The 26,174-nt window shown below is 39.6% G+C and overlaps 1 protein-coding gene across 1 annotated transcript in view; it reads left to right on the top strand.

The window, feature by feature from the left end:
* The window catches only part of pcdh15a (protocadherin-related 15a), a 197,263-nt gene that overhangs the window by 104,680 nt on the left and 66,409 nt on the right, over positions 1 to 26,174 (top strand). The window contains exons 13-19 of the mRNA XM_058386243.1: positions 1,147 to 1,281; positions 4,131 to 4,280; positions 7,136 to 7,329; positions 7,477 to 7,609; positions 8,026 to 8,105; positions 18,293 to 18,386; positions 23,201 to 23,329. Of these exons, the coding sequence (XP_058242226.1) occupies positions 1,147 to 1,281; positions 4,131 to 4,280; positions 7,136 to 7,329; positions 7,477 to 7,609; positions 8,026 to 8,105; positions 18,293 to 18,386; positions 23,201 to 23,329 (915 nt within the window). The remainder of the gene's footprint in view (positions 1 to 1,146; positions 1,282 to 4,130; positions 4,281 to 7,135; positions 7,330 to 7,476; positions 7,610 to 8,025; positions 8,106 to 18,292; positions 18,387 to 23,200; positions 23,330 to 26,174) is intronic.

Below are 26,174 nucleotides of genomic sequence, written 5' to 3'. Positions count from 1 at the left end.
TCCCCATCGACACTGTTGGTGTCGATCTCTACTTGTTTTTTAATGCTTCAGCTGTTTCCTCATTTCATTTGCTCATTTAGTTGATGCTTTGTTTTCTAAAGCATCTTACAACTGAAATAGGACACAACAGAGTAGTTGATGAGTTGATGAGTTGAGAGTCTAGCTCAAGTATCCAACAATGGTGATACTGGGATTTGTACTCACAACCACAAAGTCATTGATCCACCACATCCCACACAGCCTGGCTGAGTTTCCTTAACAGGATGTTTTTCATCTTCAAAACAATCTGAATGAATTTGTTTCTTAAGGAGACATGGAGCTCCTGTTTAATGAAAAGCCACTGTTTGATGTTTTCATGGGAGGACAGCCAAAATGGAATATTATAGACTTTTTTTAAATAATGACTAGAATCAGGTGTTCATTGTGCTTACTGCCATGGACATAGACAGAACGTGTGAGTAAATTCCGATTGTCTAATAGCATCTGTGTGTTCTGAGTGCTATAAACTTGTGTCACAGTAATGGTCTATTATTGCCTGCAACATTTCTCAGATGTTGAAAGGCGATGAGATATGGCCATCTCTCTAAAAGACCCCTCCAGCTTATAAGTGCTACATTTTCCCTCAGTGTGAACACTGAACCTTCTTGAACACTGCCACATTCACTTTAAACTGTTCCATTTGTCTAAAACACTGAGCATGTAACAACTCCATCTCTCTCTTTAGTTTCTCATTCTGTTCTCAATCTCTCTTGCTCACTTGTTCTTCTTTTTTTCCTTTTTACTTTCTCTGATTAGTGAGTGTGGTTAAGTCTACCTAAGGGAGACCGATGAGCTTATCTGATAGAATCAATTTGGAGACTAATGCAGATATTTAGCCAACAAAGTAGCCATATTGGAGCACGCATATATCATCATTATAGATAAACTACACACTATAGTTGTTTTTTGTACCACTGAATTATGCGATTTGCTTCTGCGATTTTTCTATTTTTTTGGAGGGGTTTGTTTTAATTGCTATATTTTCCCCATGTGTGAGTGATGTGTGCCTTTATGCATGTGCTTGTGTATAAGAGATTTTCAGAGTAGACGAAAAATTTGGTTTGCAACATTTCCTTTCATTCCGAGCTTTTTTTTCCTCATTTAAAGAGTAAAGACCCAGCAGTGAAGATAACGCTCAGTGACTACAACACCATCTTCTCCATCACACCTACTGGAATCACACGTTACCTTCTACTGCTCAGACCTGTGGACAGAGAGATGCAGACCAACTACACCTTCAAGGTATGAACCATCCAACCCAAACCACACACACACACACACACACACACACACATGGTTTTTCTATAGAATATAATCAAAAACTTTTTAATGAGGATGAAAATCATGTGGCATTCAGTGATACTGTGATGGCAGTAACAGCTGTTTTTCGCTGTTAGGCTCTGTTTTATTAGGATTTGTTGCAGCTTTGAAAACATCAATATCTCAGCATTTAAGCCACAAATCAGCATGACATCCCATGGTCGAAGGAACAAAACGAACAATTTGAGAATAAATCAAATGGTAAGAATGAATGGTGCTTGTTTTGAAGGCTGGCTGCTTATGCTTGCCTCTCTGCTGATCTTATATGCTGAGCAGGGCTTTACTTTCAAGCTGCTCCGCTCTCCATGGTGTTCTCACTCTCCCAGAAATGATTAATCGGCCTTAAACGGCTAGTGAGATCAGAGGAGGTGCGACAGAGCTTGGATCTTTCTGTCTGAAAAAAAAAAGAAGGGTAGTGGCTGTCCTTGTCATTATGATTGTGTTTGTTTGGAAGCCAGACTCTCACAGACACTTTTAATGCTTGATGGTGGGGGACTGGATCCTAATCAGGCACGTTAATGTCTTTGATGGTCTTAATAATAGGCTGCTTATCAACATGGGACAGGATTCGTGTTGGATGCGATTCCATTTATAAAATAAAGATTTGTGCTTAAACGAAACAGCATGAAATTAGCTGATTGTGTTTCGGAGGGAGACAAACAATTATGCCTAATTATGGTGGCCGGAGATGTTGCTCTCATAATCAACCTCCTTTCCTTTTTAATGCTTGTGTTAAATCTACGTAATGCCTGTGTTAAATCTATTTTAGGTGAATTTGTTTTTTCTCTTTGCTATTTTTCGAGTATCCCTGTGTGACTTGTAGCTCAGTCAGCTCAGTACCCTTATTATGGATTATTGAAAATGTGTGAAAAAGAAGAACTGTAAAACTCCAACCTACTGACAGCATGATGATGTGATCCTGGGTGGTCTAACATTTAATATTCATCTGTAAAACACTCTCTAAATGCATCAGTGGAAGAGCGTGACAAAAGCTAAGACGCTAAAAGAACACATCTTCTCATCTTTTTTTTTTATTCATCAGCTGTCCTGAGATGATGTAGAGAAGATTATCTCTTTTCTCTGTAGTGTCTTAGCCTTTTCCAGTCCCTTTAGATTGCTGCTGTTGGACCAAATCTACATCTGAGTATTTTAGCATGATAGACCACCCGCAGTAATAAAGGCAGTCATCACACCCTCATGCTGTCATTGTCTTGCAGGTTTACAGTTGATCCTTTATATATTTTTGAATAATGCCCCTGATTGTACTGATTAAATGAGAGTGACTATGACACTCATACTGTAGGAAATCTCCTGCAGGTTTAATTCAGCAACTTCAAAGCTAAAGTCAAACCTTCAAAGCTTCAGAGCAGGCATATATCTCAGATGCACAGCGGCAGTCCATTGTGAAACAAGGCTGCTCCTTTCCTGCTCCTTTCAACCACATCAGTTCCCCAGCTCTACACTTTCAACCTGCATCAAAGAATCATGGAGTGGGATGAAACCCTGGTCTAGTGGTTAAAAAAGGCAACTTATTATATTATGTTCTAAATGAATGAAAGGCATTTGCATAAATTCACTAATAGAATCCTTCAAAAGATTCAATTCAGTTCAATGTATAGAGCATGTTTATCACAGGGGCATTACCTCAGTGGGTAGGGCTCTGTATTACAGATCAGGAGGTCAGGATTCAAGCCTCAGGATCACCAAGCTGCCACTACCTTTATCAAGGTCCTTCACCCTCCCTGCTTCAGGATGCTGTATCATGGCAGACCCCATGTGCTCTGAACCCAGCTTCCTAACAAGCTGGGATAAAAAATTTCACTGTGCTATAATGTATATGTGACAAAAAAACAGCTTCTTCTTTTAACATAGATGTGGTCACATAGCAGTTTTATACTAGTCAGGATGTAAATCTAGAAACCTAACAAACAAGCCAGAGGTGGCAGTGGCAAGGAAGAATACTGATGCTCAAAAAAGAAACCATTTTCCTTCTGAGCTACATATAGAGTATACAGATATAAAAAGGCAAACAGTACTATATTTGTGTTGAAAGAGTGCTCTGTACGAGCATATTGCGAATAAGATCAAGGTCAGACAATACTCCAGTGTACACTCTCATGCCCTGGGTGCACTCATGCTGGAAAACCAGCTGTTTAGGCACCCTACACAGCAGATATAGGCCGCCTGATAGTTCGTGCACAGACACATTCATGCATGCGAAGCGCTGCCTGTCCACGCTTCAGACAGAAACACTTCTGAGTTTCACATTCTGAATCATGAATCATCGATGTGAATCATACTTTTAGAAGCAGCACTGGCACATATAGCCATTATCTCATCTCGGTTGAATTGCTTTTGATTGGGATGCAGTGTAATAAGAAGCTAGGATGGAATATTGTGGTCAAATTTACACTTCTTGTAGCTAAAGAGTGATATTTTTTGTAATATATTTCTTAACACTGTATGCGATCATGTAACAGTGTTTTTCGTCCAGTTATTGTGCCATTTTTATTGTTACATTAACAGATTTCATACTTTATCGAGTAATACACCATGTTTAAAATTGACAACCTGCTGGTCTTTGTGTTACTCTTATAGCTCCACTACACAGGTAATCAGTGACATTCTAAAAAGTGTGATTGGATATTACATATTCATATTATATATGTAACATTTGCTTTACAGTACTGTACATGAGTCATATTCATCAGGAATCTGTTCACAGCTTGCAAAGTAGTTACCTTCTGGAACATTTCCTGCTGCTCCTACAGATGGTGGCTTCTGATGGCGTACAGCAGAGCGTGCCTGTAACGGTGAACATCCTGGTTATTGATGCAAACGACAACACACCCACCTTCTCTCAGGTCTCCTACAATATTGAGGTGTTCACTAATATGCAGCCTGGAGAGACTGTAATACAGGTGAGCAGTGCCTTTAAATACAAACTCTTCATTAAAACTTCTAAAATGTTATATTATGTACATCATGAAGCCCAGAATCATTGATTAGGGAAATAAAACTCCTCTAAACTAAGATTTGCACACTTTTATCCAATCAGAAACCTAATAACTTGTACACAAATAGCTACCTGTCTGATGTTGCTGGATGTTTCATCATTCCTATTGGAAATGATTTGGGAGCTGTTCCACTGAAAAGTGAAGTGCTGTTTCAGCCTCTTCCTTGACACATCAGTTAACTTGCGGAGAGGGACGATTGTAAGCCGCATGAGTGAAGCCTCATCAGTTTGATCAAAGACAGAGCTGCCACTCCAGTCTTATTACTTTGTCTTTTGAAGTTCCCCATGTACCAATGTATGTAAAGTTCCCTCTGGTTATAGCTAGACAAAATACATACAATTTAAGTTGACTGAATACACAGTGTAAGCCTGGACATGATGTCTTTCTTGTCACATTTATAGTGAATACTTAAATAGGAATGGTAAGATTTGAGAAGGTTTCTAAGCTTTAGAGCTAATCTTTCACTTAATTTAGAATTTTCTGATCAGATTCTGGTTTTACACATATGACCGTGTTAATTGTCTCTGGCTGAATGTGTAAAATGATAGGAAAAGTCTATACATATAAAAACATACAGATCCTCAAGGAAGGAACCTGGGGTTAGTGTGTGCAAGCTGGTTTTATTTCCCCCAGTATTTCATAGAAACAAAGTCGTCTTGAGAATGATAGTGTTATTCAGTAATGATAAAGTGATATGCTAAGCACAAAGTGGGACTTGTCAGGTAATCATCAGAATGCCAGCAGGAAATGTCGTTCTATTACAGTGTGTTTAATTAATCCGTAATGAATCGGCCTTCAGATATGTTTACAGCTCCTGCGGGCTCAACTCAGCCATGGAATAAGCACTCACAGAATTTCCTTTTGAGTTATATCAGATGTGCTTTTATCAGATTGTTTTCTAATTTTCATATTCCCCTTCATGCAATAAAATTTTTTTAGCCCTTGAAAGTTGGTGTTTGAGCCATGAAATATGATGTGCACATTGTTTAAATTCAGGAATTCTTCATCATAGATACTTACATTAAATGGCATCTTGTGGAGATCTGTAATGTTTTATACAAAGCAGCAAATTTCAAAGCAGCAAATACATTCACTGTTTGATATTCCAAGCTGAAATTAGTTTAACAGCAGGCCCACAGCTTTCACTGAAGACGTTTTGGATATTGATTGCCTTCATGATATTATTGTTGTTGCTCTTTTTCTTAAAACTAAATGTTGTATAGTGTATGCTCACATTTTGAAGCAGATTAGTGAAGCCATGAACAGGTAATTGGAGATGTAACAGGATTTCTCAGAAGGGAAAGTGTTTAAATACTTTGCCCTTTCTGCCTGTGTTATAGGAAAAAACATTGAGGTTCAAGAAAACCTTGTTTGTGAACAAATCAAAAGCACAGGAGTAGAGACCCTCTTCACTTTCATGAAGTGGTGTGTATAGCAACCGAGCATAGATAATTATGTTTTGAATAAAACTTTAGCAGCAGTTTGGTCCCCAGGGAATGACTAAACAGGTAGCACTAGCTTTGTAAGACAGGCTGCAAAGTCAGCCTTGATTTTGTTACATGTCCTCAGTAGGCTTAAGTTGTAAACAAGGTGGATGCTGTTTTCTTTAGATCTACAGTTAGCATCAGATTTTCAATCAGGCAGCCAAACCAAAGCCTTGCTTTAGCACTGTGTTTGCTGTGACACATTCCTTATACTTATAGGGCAGACTATCTGCTTGATTTTCAACCAGCTCTCCAAGCTTCTGGAAAATTCTGCAAGAAGCACAGCAGAGCAGGTCCAAGGAAAGTCTGGAAAAACCAACTGCTCCTATAACAAAAGTGTGCATTTTTATATGTTTCTTATTCATCATTTGTAGGTATGAGGGGAGTTCTGTTACAGCATTTAAATGCTCAGTGGTAAATGTATAATGGACGCTCAGTTTATAGCCAGAGTAATTGCCTCTTTTTTCAGGTAAAGCTGTTATAGTTTAAGTGCACTTAAATTTACACGGTGTCACTAGGTGACCTAAAATATCTGTTGCTATGTGCAATTTTTCCATTAATGGAAAGTGACCACTGATGATCATGTTATTTGGGTGGCTGAGATATGATCATGGTTTCTAGTGGAGCTCCGCATTTATGGGTTTTAAGCAATTTTAATGTTCCCTTTAATACATCTCATATGAGTACAGTTAGAGACTACAGCAAATTGTTTCATGGATAATTTATCCTCTCATCTTCACCGGTGTCCGTTTCTGACTGCACTCAATTTTTGACAGTGATTGCGTGGATATTTTTGGTTGGTGGACTGTTCAACACACAGCAGTGGCACTGAAGCAATATTGACTTTGACAATCCCAGCGTCACTGCTGTGCCAGATACGAAATATACCAATGAAACACACATTTCAGTGTCACTTTCTATTGATGGACAGTCTACAGGGGGTTAGATAGATTGGGCAACAGATGGACTATGGAAAAAAAAATACTATGGAAGACATACCTGACCATTCTGGCACAATGTCTTCATGCAGTGTCCTCTTAAAATAGCATAAAGTTTCTGTCTTTGATTCAAACAGAAATAACTAGCATGGCCATGGAATTTATGAAAGGCAAAACAAAAAAGGCAACATGCCTACCCACATACTGATGATTACTGATGATTTTCAAGCATTACCATGATGGTAACGAAAAACCTTATGACTTATCATATCTTAGATAAATAAACTGATGATATATTTAATCTTAATTAATGGGAAATCCTGTCTCTTTTAATTAGTTAACAGCTCAGGATACTGATGATGGGCTGAACGGTCTGGTGACCTACACCATCTTAGCAGGAGATCAGGGAGACTTTATCATCAGTAATCGTACAGGTCGAATCACCATAGCTCCAGGAGTGAGTCTGAGCGTGGGCCGCTCCTACGCCCTGACTGTCAGAGCAGCTGATAACGCACCTGAGGCTGAGAGGAGGTCAGATGTTCTATTTCACTTTTTTTAATCTACCCTGTTGTTGTCTGTTTCAATAGTAATTGCATTAAGCCATTTATCTCCATGCAATTGTCATAATGCCATTAAGTTTAACTCTCTATAAATGATTTTTTGCAATGTATTTTGTAGGAGTTCCATAACTACAGTTTATATCGAGGTTCTACCTCCTAATAACCAGAGTCCTCCACGCTTTCCACTGACAACCTACAACCTAGAGATCAGTGAGGCCATGAGGATAGGAGCCATCCTTCTCAATCTGCAGGTCAGACAGCAAGACTCACTAAAGTCAGAGATGTTGGTGCCGAAGGGAATATTCCTTTCCATGCTTACTGTACTAAAAAATTCTTCAATACCTTTCTTTATTACTTTTTCCTCCTGTTTATTTTCTCCCCAGTAATACTACTTTCCCACTGTTGTCATTTGACAGTGTTGTCCCTCTTGACCAAAGTGTACAGTAGATATGTTTTTACAGTGGAAAAAAAAATCCATTACTGAATAAAAGGAGCTATACACTTTTCCACACAGAGCCCCCCTGGGAGAATGAAAGGTGTGAGGGCATATGGATCCTATTAACTTGTATTTGAAGAGAAAGGCAGAGTGGGGGTTGATATTAACTTGCTTAATGAAATAAAATGGATATTGTCCATGTTCCCTGACTCTATTTCTATGTTTCTGTAGGCGATAGACCGTGAGCTAGATCCAATTACTTACCGTATTTTGAGTGGTGATCCACAGCAGATGTTCAACCTTTCTCAAACGTAAGTGTCCAGGTAATACACTATATATCATTTCAAAGCTGCACTGTATTTCCAGCGTCTAGCGTATTTTCCATTCTGTAACCTCCAGCACACCGCACCCACTGTCTTAAAAATAATGCCTGAACTGCCTTGTTGGGAACATAAATTAGTGAATTTAATTTTACCCTCATTTACTGAGCCTGTGCCAGACCAAAATATCTGGCAGTAGATGTGCTGAACTAAGTACTGTGTGTATTTTCTGCTTGATTAAATTTTCAAGTGAAATATAGAAAGAGGAAAATGCAGATCCTGTCTCTAGCTTGTTGTCTAATTACTTTAACACGTGCTTCCTGTGGCTCTGCTCCTATTAAAAATCTCCACGTCCTCTTCAGGTGCCAACAATTTGCATTTTCAAACAAAAGCTTGACCTGGCTGCCAGTGATTGAACTAATGGGGCGTGTGTTTTTCTAAGAGGCTTTACAAACAATTTTCAGCAGCTTTGCTAAGAATCCATCTGAGCAACACTAGACAGTTTCCCCTAGAGATGACAACAGTGGCTTTAGTGTCTCAGCATGAGAGTAGTGTTGCATGTGTAGCGCTTTGTTTGCAAACTGACTTGGAGTGTTTATGTGATGCTCTTAGCGTTGAATCCCACTTGAGTTTCAACTGCTTGTGTCAAAAGATTAAGAAGGGCAACATGAGTTATGACCCTCCACTTTGTATTGCATAGCAGTTATCTAGCCTATAGGGGAGTGTTGAGTAGAATAGTGTCAACAAGGAGTAGACACAAGACCAGACTAAAGCAAATTAGAATTTATTAATGAGCACTTCAGCTCTAAGGGAAGGTTAAAGTTTTGCATAACAAGCAGTTAGCAGTGGCTTCCTTTCCTAAAACAACCTGAAATACACTGGTCAGATGTGAAACCAGTATTGAAATTGTACACATATACAAATAAAAAAGCTCAAGACAAACAACATACTCACTGTAATGTATGTCAGTGTATCATTGATGCATTGGGCTGCTTTTTGGCATCGTGGTGACATCATAAACTATTCCAAATAAGGATATTTTAGGACATTTTAGTCAGATAGTTGCTTGCTTACAACAAGATAATGAAGCCAAACACATTTAAATGAACACACAAATGATTCTGGGAAAAAAAACCCAATCAAGTCTTCTACAATACCTATTCAACTTTGAACCAAATTGAGATCCTGTGCATATGTGTATCAACAAAGGAATATAAACGATATTAAAATGTTTTGCATGTGCTCCCAGTGTTTCTAGACTTGTTAGGCCTCACAAGAAGAGGGTCAGTGCTGAGGCTTTACCAAGGATCCATTTTATGTGTGCCAATAATTTTTGAAATCAGTGTTTTGCAGCAGCGTTTTAGCTTTGAAAAAATATTCCATTAAACTTCAGCTATAGAGAGTCTCCATATGTTTAGTCTCAAGATATTCAGTTTTATATCTAAAATACATTTTATATATTCATTAGTGCTACATTTTTGACAGATGTCAAAATGCTTTACAGAATTCAGTAGTCAGGTAGGTTGGTCTGACTGGTCTGACTGCTCTTTATCCATGAAGGGGAATGTTGGACTCCTGAAAACTTTCCTTAGTCCTTTTTTCTGTTGTTATGGCTTCCATATTAGCTTAGCTCTGACCTAACAGTCATGGTGAAGTTATGCATGATGCCCTGCTGCTTGTCTCAGCTGAATTCTCCTTCTCGCCAGCCATACAGCCCTCAGGGAGCAAACGCTAGAGGGAAAGAAAGTGGCGAACGCATTCTCACTAGAGCTCTGGAGTAGTGCCAGTAAAGGCTGAAAATGAAGGGCATGGGAGATTCACTTTGTAGCCTGGGCTGAACTCTGTGTACAACCTGGCCATGTCAGCTTCACCAACAGTCTCTGTACCTCGGTCTCATTACATCTACAGAGCTGTGCTCATCTCTCAGCACTCCTTGCTCGCCTTTATTCACAGCTCAACGCCGGAGACGTGCAAGCGGGACACTTCAGAAGAGTAGTGGGAAGATGAAAAGAAGGAGGAAGATAGAGAGTGAGAGCAAAACACAGGAAGGAGGCATATTTATAAGAAAACTGGATTAAATATTAACCTAAAGAGTTCTGTCAGGTTTTGAGAATACACATAGAAATATAAGCATGTTTATCTGGCTGCAATGGCAGAATGCTACAGGAAAACAACTCAGCCTGTAAAGAAGAACATGCTAGCTGTGAGACTTTAGGCTTTACACCTTTTTTTCCAGTCGTTCTGTCTCGCCTCTTCTTTCTTCTCTGTGTTCTCACTGAACACAAACGTCATTCACATGAGATGTGTCAGAAGACAGGTTATGTGTAGGAAAGGTATTTCTATTAGCTGAAACCACATTGCTAGGATTTTCCTCACTAGGTGAGAACAGCAGATAGAACCAGACTAAAAACCATCTTGAAATGTTAAATACATTTGTCTTGGTCAGTACAGCAACATTTCAATCACTGTTTTTATTTTATAGTGCGATTTCATGAGCCAGCAAGGACGGCTTTAATCTGTCATATCGAGGTCATATGAGAAATCTGTTTCTAGGGGTAATAAACTGGTCCAACTGAGAGTGCCAAGCACACAGAAACACACACACACACACACACACACACAAAAAAAAAAAAAAAAAACATCACAGCAGTTATCTCCACTATCAAATCCTTTGCTATATCTGATGTCTATGACAGCAGTGACAACAAGATCCAGTCGGTCTTACTATCTACAATCTCTCTCTCTCTCTCTCTCTCTCTCTCTCTCTCTCACACACACACACACACACACACACACACACACACACATAGACATATGAACACATATACACATACATAGGTTAAAGCTGGTGATGAGATGCTTCCAGGTTACTGTGAGCACATTTGTACAAGCTGAACACGTTTAGAATAGATGGGGCCTTCCCCATCCCTGCTACAGACTGCATTAATATACATGAAGACATTAGAAAGGCTTATGATACTGCTGTTTTGTATGGAGATGGAGGTGAGGGGCTCCAGGGCTTTAGGCCAGCTGTAGCATGCAGGAAGCAGCAGCCTGCTTTAACCGCCTACATCTGCCCTTTTTAGGCAGTTAACCAAGACTTTATATGAGAGGATTGTTCCACAGTGCAGTGCTGATATTGCCTGGTCAGTAAATCACTCCATAAAGAACTTTTCATGGGCATCTTGAGAGCCGTTGATGTGTCCTACAGAGGCTTTCATCAATGATGGTGTTTTCGTACCCCTGAGTTGGCTGTTTTTAATTAGAAGCCTAAAGTAGTAATGTATAATGAGACCATTTAGCAATTGTGTCTGTGGGTGTGCCGGCAGCTCCAGAATTATTGCCACTCTTGGCAAAAAAATTGGGAAAAATGCCTTAGTACTTAATTAGCTTTAAAATGAAAATATTAGCATTTTTTTTAATTAAAGCAAAGTAATTATGAGATATTGTTTCCTTTTTTTATTTTACATTTTTTAATGTATTTCTTTTTCTTTCTTTCTTTCTTTCTTTCTTTCTTTCTTTCTTTCTTTCTTTCTTTCTTTCTTTCTTTCTTTCTTTCTTTCTTTCTTTCTTTGCCATGTGTCTCACAGGTATTGTCGCCCCAGTGATTAGTACTTTTTAGCTTTTTACAACCTTCTTTTGTTAACAAATCAGGCCTAAGTTTTCAAGTTTGTGTGTGTGTGTCACAGGCATAAGAAACGGCCAAGCAGTCACTAGTTTTATGCACTGCTTAAAGAGATTGGAGAATACAGAACAGAGCAAATCTGGGATCACACAACAGTCTCAGCGCTCAAGATTTTCCAGAGTCCGCTCTGTGGAATCTTCTCTGTTTTTTACCCTACAGGGTTTAAGTAGGGTTTAGATCAAGGGACTGGGATGACCAGACTAAAAGCTTGATTCTGTGGTCACTGAACAATGAACAGGTTGTAGCTTCTTGGCAGAGGCAACCAGAATTTCTTTTAATGTCTCCTGATACACAGTGGAATCCATGATGCCAGTTAAAAGTGGGGATTAGATTGTTTTCTTGCATTCTTTTTATGCCATCTTGAGTGTTTTTGTTGCCAAAAAGCTCTGTATTTCTTTTATGTGAAAATAAAACCTGATTACAAAGTTCTAGTAGCAGCTCTTACACTTCAGGGCATTACATTTGTAGTTATATGAAAAAAAGGCTTGCTTTGGGGGCATCCTTCATAGAAAAGGCATCACATTGCAGATTTGGAGATTCTGGTGACCCCAAAGTGCAGCATTTTTTTTGTAAATCTCCAACCATCAACCTTTATGCTTCTCTGACCATTCTCCTCATTCATTACAGCACAGCAGGTCAAAAGGAACACACTCATGATAGCTACACTATTTAATGGTGGTACTTTAACAGTTAAAGTTACACAATATCACACATCATATACTATGTTTTTTTGCTTGCATTAGCAACCAAGACTGTTAGCCTGAAGTTGCGATTCCAAAGCTGATGCAATATTTTTGTTATGACCTGAAAAGTTCTGAAGTTGTGAGATATTTGTTTTTTTCTTGGTTGATTTCTCTTGCCACTTCATCCCATCGACCCTGTATAGCAATTGTTAAATCCAGTTTATAAATTCTCAGAGAACTGCAAAAGAGCAGTTACAAGATCCGCTGGATTTTATCTCTACTGTTCGCAGCACAGAAAGCATGCCATTGCATTTACACACAATGGACCTCATTAATCAATCTTCAAGTTTTGTGTAAAAGTGCATGTTAGCCAAATCAAACTAAAATTCTCACCATATTTACAAAAGTTTTGAATCTAATTTGTATGTGTAATTTTTAATTAATGTGATTTTTAATGTAATTATGTTGATTAAAAAATTGCCTGTTAAATACTGAGCACATTTACAGCACAACTAATTTGTTTTTTATTGATGCCTACAAAACTACACCAGGTTACATATTTAAGAAGAAGTGAATGAGAAGGGAACGAGACGCTGTGTCATGGCTGATGCTATGGGAACATTTCTATGTGGAAGTTGTGTCTGAAGCTCTGTGTGAAATGATGCTGATTTATCGGCTCGGACATGTGACGAAGCGGAGCACGCTAGCAAGCCCATAAAAGGGCATCTACGTCACATTATTCCAGCTTCTTCTTGTCTGAAGGAAGCGCAAGTGGATGCCCGAGGTGTGGCTAGCAGCACAGCATCTCGTTCCCTTCTCAGGGAACCGGGATACATACGTAACCTGATGTAGTTCCCTTTCGAGGGAACTCGACGTTGCGTCATGGCTCAATCTATGGGAATGCCTCGGACCTGATCTGCAACACAATGACCTTGAATGTTAACATCCCGGACTTGTATGTTCCAGCATACAATTCGAAGCACACAGGTCTAAAATTGGGTGTAGCCCCCCATCCTTTTTGGGAACTAAGACATGCTGGCTCAACCTGGGAGGGGAATGCACTCTAAAGCCCCTTTCTCAGACGTGGACGAGGTTCCTCATGGAGGAACGAGGTTCGGTCTGTGCCAACAACAGTGGGCAGCTCAAAATGAAAGATGGAGAACAGGAGGTAAACTGGATTCTATAGCCTTTTCCCACAGAACCCATTGTGATGCACCTGGTAGAAGCTTCCATGCTGCCAGATAGTCTGAGAGAGGTGTTAGCCTTGCTGTTCTCACCTCGCTTAGAGCCCTGAAACAGCAAGCTGGCAGCGGCTAACCCAGGAGGTGGCAATACATAAGGAGCAGGATCATGGGTGGTCCTGGCTTAACCCCGAAGCACCGGAGGTGGCGGGGTAAGCAGCAGTGTAAATGAACCTTAATGGGGCATCCCTGAGAACCTTAGCCCTTGGGCGAAGGAAGAACAGGCACTTAGGAGACATCAGGGTTTATTTCTTTTTATTTTTATTACTGCCTCTCTGTGGCAAACAAATGCAGTCATGAAATGGCCAATGGCATGGGCTGTCTGCTTTGGATTGGTTGGATTATTCACCAACCTCGACACCTCAGTGTGGAGGTGTAGAAAAAATGGGAGATGCCTGCATGGAGGTGAAAGGCGGCATGAAGTTAGTCAGAGATTGTCAAGCTCATAGCGGACAACACTAACCTGTTATCCTGGCAAGCTAAGCTAAACTCCCTGTTGCCCACATCATGCTCTTCATAGCAATGCACATAGCATTATATCCTAATCTAGGTCGAGAGAAATCGCAAAAACCAAGCTCCCGGAGCTGAGGCAGAGGTATTAGAGGCAGCTGAGAGGACGAAAGGAATTCACAAAGTCGTGAAACAATGACCAAATCTGGTGCGCTACCTCGACAGACTTGGGACTCCATCCACTGGAAATACAAGTAAGCGAATGCGGAATTAGCTTAGCAACTGTGCGCAAAACTCAACAGCATGAATGCCACTGATTGCTTTCTCTCAAGAAGCAATTCAGTGATATACTGCTCATCCTAGCCTATATCAAGTTCCTCAGAGTCTGATGAAGACAATAATTCCTCGTTTGGGTTGGGAGAATTCGCAAAACAAGCTCCTGGAGCCGAAGCGGGGAATCCGAGTCGGGAGAGAGGGCAAGAGAAAGGGGATCACCCGTCTCTTGTTCCGCCTCCACTAACTAGACCTACGGGACCCGTGATCTAAGTCGTCACACTCCGGAGTTTCGGAGAGGAAAGGTTTCGCAGTGCACGCATCCGTCTCCCTCGAGAGCTGCGTGTGCAAGCTCCTCTATCAAACAAACAACACAGAAAAAATGCGAGTTGTCCCCCGAAATGTAGGCAGGCTTTCAGAACATGCTATCTTTACTAATCTTTTATATCAATATAAATATTCAGTATCTCACAAAAGTGAGTACACCCCTCACATTTTTGTAAATATTTTATTATATCTTTTCATGTGACAACAGTGAAGAAATGACATTCTGCTACAATGTAAAGTAGTGAGTGTACAGCCTGTATAACAGTGTAAATTTGCTGTCCCCTCAAAATAACTCAACACACAGCCATTAATGTCTAAACCGTTGGCAACAAAAGTGAGTACACCCCTAAGTGGAAATGTCCAAATTGGGCCCAATTAGCCATTTAACCTCATGTGACTTGTTAGTGTTACAAGGTCTCAGGTGTGAATGGGGAGCAGGTGTGTTAAATTTGGTGTTATTGCTCTCACACTCTCTCATACTGGTCACTGGAAGTTCAACATGGCACCTCATGGCAAAGAACTCTGAGGATATGAAAAAAAGAATTGTTGTTCTACATAAAGATGGCCTAGGCTATAAGAAGATTGCCAAGACCCTGAAACTGAGCTGTAGCATTGTGGGCAAGACTATACAGCAGTTTTACAGGACAGGTTCCACTCAGAACAGACCTCGCCATGGTCCACCAAAGAAGTTGAGTGCACATGCTCAGCGTCATATCCAGAGGTTGTCTTTGGGAAATAGATGTATGAGTGCCTGTCAGTGCTTAGACCATATGCCGTACAGTGCATCAAATTGGTCTGCATGGCTGTCATCCCAGAAGGAAACCTCTACTAAAGATGATGCACAAGAAAGCCTGCATACAGTTTGCTGAAGACAAGCAGACTAAGGACATGGATTACTGGAACCATGTCCTGTGGTTCCATGAGACCAAGATAAACTTATTGGTTCAGATGGTGTCAAGCATGTGTGGCGGCAACCAGGTGAGGAGTACAAAGACAAGTGTGTCTTGCCTACAGTCAAGCATGGTGGTGGGAGTGTCATGGTCTGGGCCTGCATGAGTGCTGCCGGCACTGGGGAGCTACAGTTCATTGAGGGAACCATGAATGCCAACATGTACTGTGACATACTGAAGCAGAGCATGATCCCCTCCCTTCGGAGACTGGGCTGCAGGGCAGTATTCAAACATGATAACGACCCCAAACATACCTCCAAGACGACCACTGCCTTGCTAAAGAAGCTGAGGGTAAAGGTGATGGACTGGCCAAGCATGTCTCCAGACCTAAACCCTATTGGGCATCTGTGGGGCATCCTCAAATGGAAGGTGGGGGAGCGCAAGGTCTTGAAGTTTTCTGTCATCATAGAGGAGTGGAAGAGGACTCCAGTGGCAACCTGTGAAGCTCTGGTGAACTCCATGCCCAAGAGGGTTAAGGCAGTGCTGGAAAATAATGGTGGCCAGACAAAATATTGACACTTTGGGCCCAATTTGGACATTTCCACTTAGGGGTGTACTCACTTTTGTTGCCAACAGTTTAGACATTATTGGCTGTATGTTGAGTTACTTTGAGGGGACAGCAAATTTACACTGTTATACAGGCTGTACACTCAATACTTTACATTGTAGCAGAGTGTCATTTCTTCAGTGTTGTCACATGAAAAGATATAATAAAATATTTACAAAAATGTGAGGGGTGTACTCACTTTGTGAGATACTGTATATATATTATTTATATCTTCTTGTTCTCCAGTCTAAACAGACAGGACAAACAACTGACACAAACATACACAGAGCGCTTCCTGAAGACAAAAAAGCTGGAGTAATGTGATGTAGATGCCTTTTTATGGTCTGGCTGGCACTCTCTGCTTCGTCACATGACCTACCCGAGCCAAAAAATCAGCGTGATTTCACACAGAGTTTCAGACACAACTTCCACATAAAAGCGTTCCCTTAGCATCAGCCATGATGCAACAACGAGTTTCTTCGAAAGGGAACTCCTAGTGAGCTTTAAGCAGAGAAAGAGTATAAAATTGAAGGAAAATGAAATTACTCTGTGGCATTAAGTTATTGAGGTTATTTTGATTCACATCTATGCCAGTGAAAATATCGTTTTGCAGCATAACAGCATCTGAAAAGACTAAAATCTGGAAGCAAATTATAGAAAAGGTGAATGAGTTAAGTGAAATTACATGAAATTGGTTTGATATGAACAAGATATCTACAGTGTAACCAGGTGATGATCACTACACGCGTCACACAGGGAACCTGTTACGTTTAATTGTTTGTAGCTTCACAGCAAAGTGTTTTAGCAACAATCTTTCACCCTGATGTCCGATTCAGCCTCTTGCACATGGAAGCATTCTCCCTGATGTCGTCTTGGGAAAGTAGGAGGGAATGTGTTGTGAGGAAAAACTGTTGTTTTTGGAAAGAATGTTGATGGCACACAGCATGCTGCAGCTCATTGTAGGTTGAGACATACCAGACTGGTCACTTATCCCTCTCTGAGTCAGACCAGTAGCAAGAAATCCAATGCACTAACAAAACCTGGACATGCACAGAAAATGGCACATGATCATTTTGTTGGTCGAAATAGTGCTGGCTCTGAAATGTTGCACAGCATTAAAAGTAGCTGCTGAAACAAATGGAACTGATTTATAAGCCAGCTTTCATCCTCAAAACAAAAATCATACCAGTCTCTAGATATCAGTTCCCTCCTAAGTGAAATCTTCCTGTAGTTTAATGCCAGAGCAGTCTTGGCAGTGTGTTGGCTTACAGCTACCATATGCACAGACCAGCCTGCCCTCTTTTTATACAGCACTATTCTTTGGTCTTAATCCAGTAATTAGTCTTATTTGTCTCAAATTATAGATTTGATTTGCCTTGTATGGTTTAATGATTTTTTTGTGAAATGACTGAGCTTCACAGCATTTTTAAGTCTATTTTCACAATTCCAAATAATTCAAATCATTTATTTGTGCTCCTACAGTCTCTTACAAATGTTTGTTTATATCCAACTTTGTAAATGAAGCCCAGAGCTGAGTGAATATGGAGCTCATATAGAGACAAACAAAATAATTAACTTGACCAAGCAAAGTTTTGACTCTAACAGACCTTATAATGTCATTTCAAACTTCTGGCTTAAGAACAGATGTTGCATTATTCATTGCACCAGGTGATTCACACTCTTTGTAATATTAGTGTATAAATAAATTGATTTCCTGCTTGAAAATACAACTTGGCCTAAACAACTAGCTGCCAAAAGACAGGCCATGCTGCTCAAATAGATGGAAAGAATTTGAGTTGCTCCTACAAACACAACATCATAGACAAGTAATTTCAATAAAATAACTATATATAAATGATAATGTCAGAAAAAGAATTAAAAAATAACACATAAAAACAACAGCTGCCTATGCCTCCAGTTTGGCCAGCACAGTGGTATAGAACTCTGAATGTGATAGTGCAGTGTATGTGTGTTGTATATGAGATGTGGTGTAACTGTGTGTTTTTCTGTCTTTCTGTTCAGTATAGGTCTACTGATCTTAGCAAAGGCACTGGACAGAGAGACCATTGACCAATACCGGCTCCTTGTGACGGCCTCCGATGGATACCCTGGAGGGGTAAATCTTCAGCCGCGTTATAATTTAATAACCTTGCTATGATGAGTGTGGGGATATTTTCCTCACTTCAGACATAACCTAGTACTAGAACATACACTATATTGCCAAAAGTATTCGCTCACCTGCCTTGACTCGCATATGAACTTAAGTGACATCCCATTCCTAATCCATAGGGTTATATGTGACGTTGGTCCACCCTTTGCAGCTATAACAGCTTCAACTCTTCTGGGAAGGCTGTCCACAAGGTTTAGGAGTGTGTTTATGGTAATTTTTGACCATTCTTCCAGAAGCGCATTTGTGAGGTCACACATTGATGTTGGACGAGAAGGCCTGGCTCTCAGTCTCCGCTCTAATTCATCCCAAAGGTGTTCTATCGGGTTGAGGTCAGGACTCTGTGCAGGCCAGTCAGGTTCCTCCACACCAGACTCTGTCATCCATGTCTTTATGGACCTTGCTTTGTGCACTGGTGCACAGTCATGTTGGAAGAGGAAGGGGCCAGCTCCAAACTGTTCCCACAAAGTTGGGAGCATGGAATTGTCCAAAATGTCTTGGTATGCTGAAGCATTCAGAGTTCCTTTCACTGGAACTAAGGGGCCAAGCCCAGCTCCTGAAAAACAACCCCACACCATAATCCCCCCTCCACCAAACTTTACACTTGGCACAATGCAGTCAGACAACTACCGTTCTCCTGGCAACCGCCAAACCCAGACTCGTCCATCAGATTGCCAGATGGAGAAGCGCGATTCGTCACTCCAGAGAACGCGTCTCCACTGCTCTAGAGTCCAGTGGCGGCGTGCTTTACACCACTGCATCCGACGCTTTGCATTGCACTTGGTGATGTATGGCTTGGATGCAGCTGCTCGGCCATGGAAACCCATTCCATGAAGCTCTCTGCACACTGTTCTTGAGCTAATCTGAAGGCCACATGAAGTTTGGAGGTCTGTAGCGATTGACTCTGCAGAAAGTTGGCGACCTCTTCACACTATGCGCCTCAGCATCCGCTGACCCCGCTCTGTCAGTTTACGTGGCCTACCACTTTGTGGCTGAGTTGCTGTCGTTCCCAAACACTTCCACGTTCTTATAATACAGCTGACAGTTGACTGTGGAATATTTAGGAGAGAGGAAATTTCACGACTGGACTTGTTGCACAGGTGGCATCCTATCACAGTTCCACGCTGGAATTCACTGAGCTCCTGAGAGCGACCCATTCTTTCACAAATGTTTGTAAAAACAGTCTGCATGCCTAGGTGCTTGATTTTATACACCTGTGGCCATGGAAGTGATTGGAACACCTGATTCTGATTATTTGGATGGGTGAGCGAATACTTTTGGCAATATAGTGTAGTCTAGTATGTAAGTCTAGTACTATTTTTTTTTATAACCAGGTTTTGTGGATTTTATGTCACCCAACTTCAACATAAACAGTCAACTTCGCTCAAATGCTACATAACTAATGCCACGAATCAGACTCAAAAGGTAGTATGCAAATGCTGGAGTTCACTAAACGAACAAGTGAAAAGTAACATAACAGAAATATTAGAACAGGTGGAAAATTTGGGACCAGGCAAAAAAGTACTGTAACAGGCAAAAACAGGCACAGTGAACAATCCATTTTACAGACATGCATTGCAGGCTTCTACTTTTAAGCAGTGTTTGTATCCACACCAGCTGTAAGACACATACATGTAAGATACACTCACACACATCCACTCTGCATTGATTTTTTGCACCAATCCATAAAAATCCTTTAATCTATTATCTAACGATTTCATTCCATAAATCAATGGATTTACACTGTATCATTGTCGTTATCATATCAGCAGTGTTCTCAGTCACATCACGCTTCACACAAGGTCAGTTTCTCTCCCAAATTGACGTCTCTCTAACCATCTCTCTAGGGTGACCTTCATATGATGCTTTATCTGTAGACCTACTCTCAAAAACATTATTTTTATTTACATTTTAACATTAATATGTGGATGTGAAACATGATCAGTTTCACTGCTAAAAAACAAAACAATGTTTGTCACAATATGGAAGCAAACATTTAAAATGTTTGTTATGTACTGTTTTATTCATAGGACTAGACCGCATAATATTTAATAGGACTAGACTACATAATATTAAATACATAGATTATTTTTATATATTATTTTATTTTTATAAATGTTTGTAGCTGGAAACCCTACAGAGCTAATTTCTACTTGTAGAAATTACAAAATAGCTTTTGTACTAATTTCTGACCATTTTCTCATGCTGTGTTTCTGAGTATTCAGAAATACTGGGGGGGGGGTTCATTGGTGGGGGTAGTGTCTGGGTTCTCTTTTTTTCTTCTTCAAACAAAGCCATGCATTGTAGGCTGATTGTTATCTGTAACTGATCATGGCACCTGAGCGATTGCTGCTTGTGGCTTACCAGGGTGTCCCCTGCTTTGTGCCCCGAGTCCCTCTGGAATAGACTCCAGACTCTCCATGAGTCTGTGTAGGAAGTGGTGCAGAAAAAGGGATGGATGGATGGATGGATGGATAAATTTTGTGCATCTAAGCTAGATCATTTTCTTTACAGTTATAAAATGAAACTAAGGCTGGTAATACACTTGTAGATTGGCTAGCGGTCACCTGTACACTTCATTAAATGTGAATGCACCTTTGCTGCCAAGCTCTGATAACCAAATAAAAATCCTTTCATTTAATCACTCACTTTAATGGGGCAATTTCTCAAAGCTGCTTATGCTCCACATTATTCTCTCTCTCTCTCTCTCTCTCTCTCTCTCTCTCTCTCTCTCTCTCTCTCTCTCTCTCTATTTATCTCTCTTCTGAGCATTATTTTTCTCTTTATTTCTCTCTTTATACAAGTGATAACAGCATGATCAGTCCACATATGTTTTTTTTTCATATCCATATGGTTTACACACACACACACACACACACACACACATACACACACACACACACACAGTCTCCATGAAATCCAAGCCTGGATATTTTTAACGCTCTTTTTATTCACTTTACATATTTTAAAGGTGTCAGCCATCCATTATATATGTCTCTTAAAAAAGAAAGATTAAATGTAAATCCAGGTGCTTAAATGCACTTAGCTTTAAAAGTGTGCTTGCGCAGCTCTCATCTGCTCAGTATGTCAAAGTGAACATTGGTGAGACAGAGGCTATATGTGGATATATTGAGTAAATATTAGCAGCTCATTTATCAGACCTTTCCTGACGGATGTCGTGGCACACCTGCTGGACTGTAATCAGGCCAAGACTTCAGCTGCTATCAGTGACATAATTACCACTGAAAAGGACAAGCGCCAGTCCTGATACATAACAGCCCACTGACCGAGGTATCAAGCTCTGATGATGGGGTGCGCACAAACATTGCACACAAACACACACACACACACACACAGGCTCTCATTGTGTATAGTGTACCTTATTTCCTCACTATTCTATGCCACTTTTAAGCACTATTTCCTTTTTTGGAAACACACATAGAAAAGGAGGGAAAACCTGTTAGATTAGTTAATGGTAGAAAACAAACAAGAATGCTTTTACTTCAGTAACCCAATACCACATCCAAAAGCTAATGGATTTTTCACTCTATTGGAAAAAGCAGCAGTACAGTGTTAATGGTACTGATGTCTAAGGGAGAAAAATCAAATAAGAGACTCACTCTCTCTCTCTCTCTCTCTCTCTCTCTCTCTCTCTCTCTCTATCGTGTGCCTCATCCTCTCACATATGTTCCATTTAAATCATGAATATAATTTGTTTACGTAGTGAGACCATATGTTTAGTCAGTCACAGAGGATTTTATACCAAATACTATGCTGGTGTTTGGAAAGGGAAATAGGTTTATTGTAAAGAACATTTAGGAACTCTTACACAGATATCCTTTATCTATAATAAAGCTTCAATGACATACATTCATGAAGCTATAAATTCCTTTTGTATAATAAATCTCCTTGTATTTAAATTGTATGATATAACAGCTCAAGCTTGTTTCATTCCTTGAGTTATCAAGCCCTTATGCAAGTAAAGACATTGATTAGTTGGAATAATTACGTTCGATTGTACTAGCTTAGCAAATTTTGCAATTCTGCAGTTCTAAAGAGAAAGTCGCTTTATCCATTAGGCAGAGATTTCAAAGATAAACAAGCAGAATACAATACAGAATACATGTGGGCAGGAGACTCTCATGACAGTGAAACCTGCCAGAAAATATCTAGTTCACGTGATGGGTATTAATCTTGAAAGCTTTTTGTTGTGTCTTATTTTTTAAATGAAAGCATAGAGCTGTAAGGAATACATTGATACACACATGCATTCTTCTACTCTGTACTGACTGTGTGATATATGAAATGTTTGAATTAATTATTCTTGCCTGTATCACACAACCACACACACACACATCACTTTTTTCTAGCTTGTACATGAGAATTGGAAAATGAGAAATACGTTATATGTTATTGTTATATAATATTAAAATAAGCATGTATATTATATTAAAATAAGCATGTAGTTGATTATATTAATGGTCGACGGTGTGCATAAGCATATTTGAAAAGATATTAGAGATACAGGCATTTTTTTTAACTTTAATTACATTACATTATTGATAATAATCTTATAATTTTATTTCATTTCTAAGTTTTTCAGGATTAATACCTCAACCATTGATTAGATTTATCCTTCAGGAATTGTATGTATATTTATGCAAAAATATGGATCTGGATAAATATGTACAGTATAAACCTTTATCTAGCTGTGAAGACTTTTCCTTTGCTATCATCCTAACCTATGTTCTCTTTACATGCAGACGTCCACTGCCACTGTCAGTGTTGTGGTCACTGATGTCAATGACAATGACCCGACCTTTGACCTCATCTTACCTAGGAATTTGACCGTACAGGAAGAGAGGGCCAATTTGTCTGTGGGTCTTGTCCGGGTGAGTAGCTCCATGGCACAGTGCTTACTCACTGCATGAGTAGATATGTAGCTTCAAATCAATGCACTGGATGGCTAGTGTTTTTTTCTGTGCATATTTTATCTGAAATTTCCATTAGAGCTTCTTAAATAATACTACTCCTGCATTTATTATTTCCCAATTAAGCTTTAGTAAATTGGAATCATTATTCACCTTAAAGATTGTCCATGATGACTAGCTCTGTTCCACCCCATCAAGCAGGTTGGGCTTTTAATTACTGCCGTGGATTAATCATGCTTTGGTTGGTTAGAGTGGTAATCAATAGAAGGCGCATAAAGTTATCATTTGTGATGCAGCATCTTCATTTGTGTTGACAGCAAGCTAATTTCTTCATGTTGTTTTTAAATATAATTTGTTTTCATGTCTGTATATTAACATTTTTTACAGTTCACTATTTAACAGGGTCACAATGATGTAATTTAAGCAGAAGTTGGAATTTCAATGCTTATTGCTATTAGTTTTATGTAATCTTACACAGAATTTTAGGGGTTGAAGATAAGACTTTCAAATTTCAGATGCCTTTGAACAAGTAATTGGGGCATCTCACAAAGCACAAATGGGCTTGATATCAGCATTAACTTTGAAGACAGAAAAAAATATATTATTATTATATATTTTTTTCACTAAACTTTTTTTTTTTTTTTTTTTTACTTTTCTATAAAAATATTGTCCCTAGTAGGCTAGGTAAAAACAGAAATACTTGCAAAACGCAACAAATTCTTATAGCTCCTAGTTTCTACTTTTGTATGAGTCATTAACCACCACTGTGGAGTGTGACAAGACAAATATATTCAGTGCTGAACACCACAAAACAGTCACAAATTCCATGTTTGGCCTTTGGTAAAAAGTTAATGAGTTTTGAACTAATTGGCTGAATCTGGGCAGATTATATACAGCAGCCCTATACACTTTTCACAGAATTCATCCTTCTGTCAGCAGTCACATCATCAATAAACACACAAGAACCAGTGCCGCTGGCAGCCGTACACACCTACACTATAAAATAATGTGGAATTATTTAGCTCTTTGTCTGTGGAATTATTTAATCTTTGTCTTATTTCTCCATAGGATGATGTTCTACATCAACTGTAGAGGCTTTTATTTACATGCTTTTTGGCAAACCTTAATCTGGTCTTCCTATTTAAAGTCATACCAATGGTTTTTGTCTTGTGGTAAAACTTCTGTATTTAACCTGGTGAAGTTTCCACTTGATTATTGTTATTGTTATTACTTATTTATCCACCTGGATTATTTTATCCAGGCTTAGGTTCGGCACTGAGAAGTGACCGTCAGTGGCTGGGTTGGTTCCCCACCCAGGAATAGAATCGAATCAGGTTGCGGCAGTCACAGAGCAAGATCATGCTACTGAATCTTCTCTCTTGATTATTAATTGTTGTAATTGTTGTTTTTGACCTGGCCAACTGTTGTCAAGGGTTTTTTTTCCTTCACCAGGCAAAGAATTCTTCATGTATTGCTGTTGTTTTCCTTGGTTTTCTGGGTCTTGTAGTGCTCCTGAGTTTACCTCTTGATTTTTAGGCCAGTGATGGCTTGCTTCACTGGCAGTAACATCTCTTTGGCTTCATATTGAGCGTTTATAGCAAAAGATGCATCTCTTTATGTATTTATTTGTTTGTTTGTTAATGATACTAGTGACATTCTGACATTCTGGAAAGCTTGCCACCTTTACTCCACTGTATGTTTTATTGCATTGCTCCTGTCAGTGTGTCTGATCAAGAGAGAAAGATAAAAATGGACTATTATGTCATCACTGTCACAGTGGTGCTGGACATTTCTTCAGCTTTTCTAGGTTCACAGCATTATAGCTTCTCTGGAAATCACGCCAGTGTCACATATTACTAGCTCTCGCTCGCTGTCTCAAACACACCTACACACACATACTCACTGAAAAAAGCATCTCTCTGGCTTGCTCTTTATTTGCAGCATAGCCTATACATGCAGCCTCTTCCTCACTGTTAGAGTGTATCTCCAGCGTGAATGGTGTGAGACTTTTGTGCATCGTTATAAGAGCATAAGCTCTAGGTTTCATTTGCTTGAAACAAAACACAAATTATATCTAAAAGAAATTAGAGGGCTACTAATATTCAGTAATGGTGGAAGTGCTGGAACACATTACTCTGTAGTATATTCTATATAGTTTAATTTCACACTAAGATCTCTCATAATGGCCATAATGGAAATTGCATTCAAACAATTTGATTCTTTTTAGCTTAGGACACAATTGTGCTACACAATTGTTGCCTGTTTGTTTATCCTTCTCTTCACATATTAATTTACTGAGTTAATTATTGAAGACCGCATCTGCTGGGGGAGCCTGCTGTCACTACACACATTAGCAGGATATTTAAAACCCATTTCCCTTCGGCTGTGAAATGCTTTAATTTATCATGGCTTCTGATGTTCTTTTAATTTCAGTGCTTTTTCATTTTGCTTATTTTAATGGCACTTCCGTCGCTTTTTTGCTTCTCTTTTTCTTTCCCTGCTGGATTAGTGTCAGGACTCTGTCTTTCATGCTGTCTATCATAGTTTATCTGTTTTCTTATGTCACATGAAATGGGGCATGTTGCAGATCCATACAAAGTCTGTCTGTCTAGCTAGCTAGCTAGCTAACTAGCTGTGTACTTGACTCTCTCTCTCTGTCTGTAAGCTTGTCTATCTGGTCAGATGTCCACTCATCCTTGATACTCGGATACATCCAATGATTTTGCTATTCTCTGATTATAATAGCTCTCTATTGCACTAGCTCTCTTTCTCTCTCTCTCACTCACTCACTCTTACCCACACATGT

Source organism: Hemibagrus wyckioides, linkage group LG03, assembly GCF_019097595.1.
Source record: "Hemibagrus wyckioides isolate EC202008001 linkage group LG03, SWU_Hwy_1.0, whole genome shotgun sequence".
Taxonomy (NCBI): domain Eukaryota; kingdom Metazoa; phylum Chordata; class Actinopteri; order Siluriformes; family Bagridae; genus Hemibagrus; species Hemibagrus wyckioides.
The sequence above is the reverse complement of the archived record's forward strand: the minus strand, read 5'-3'. Positions and strand labels throughout refer to the sequence as shown.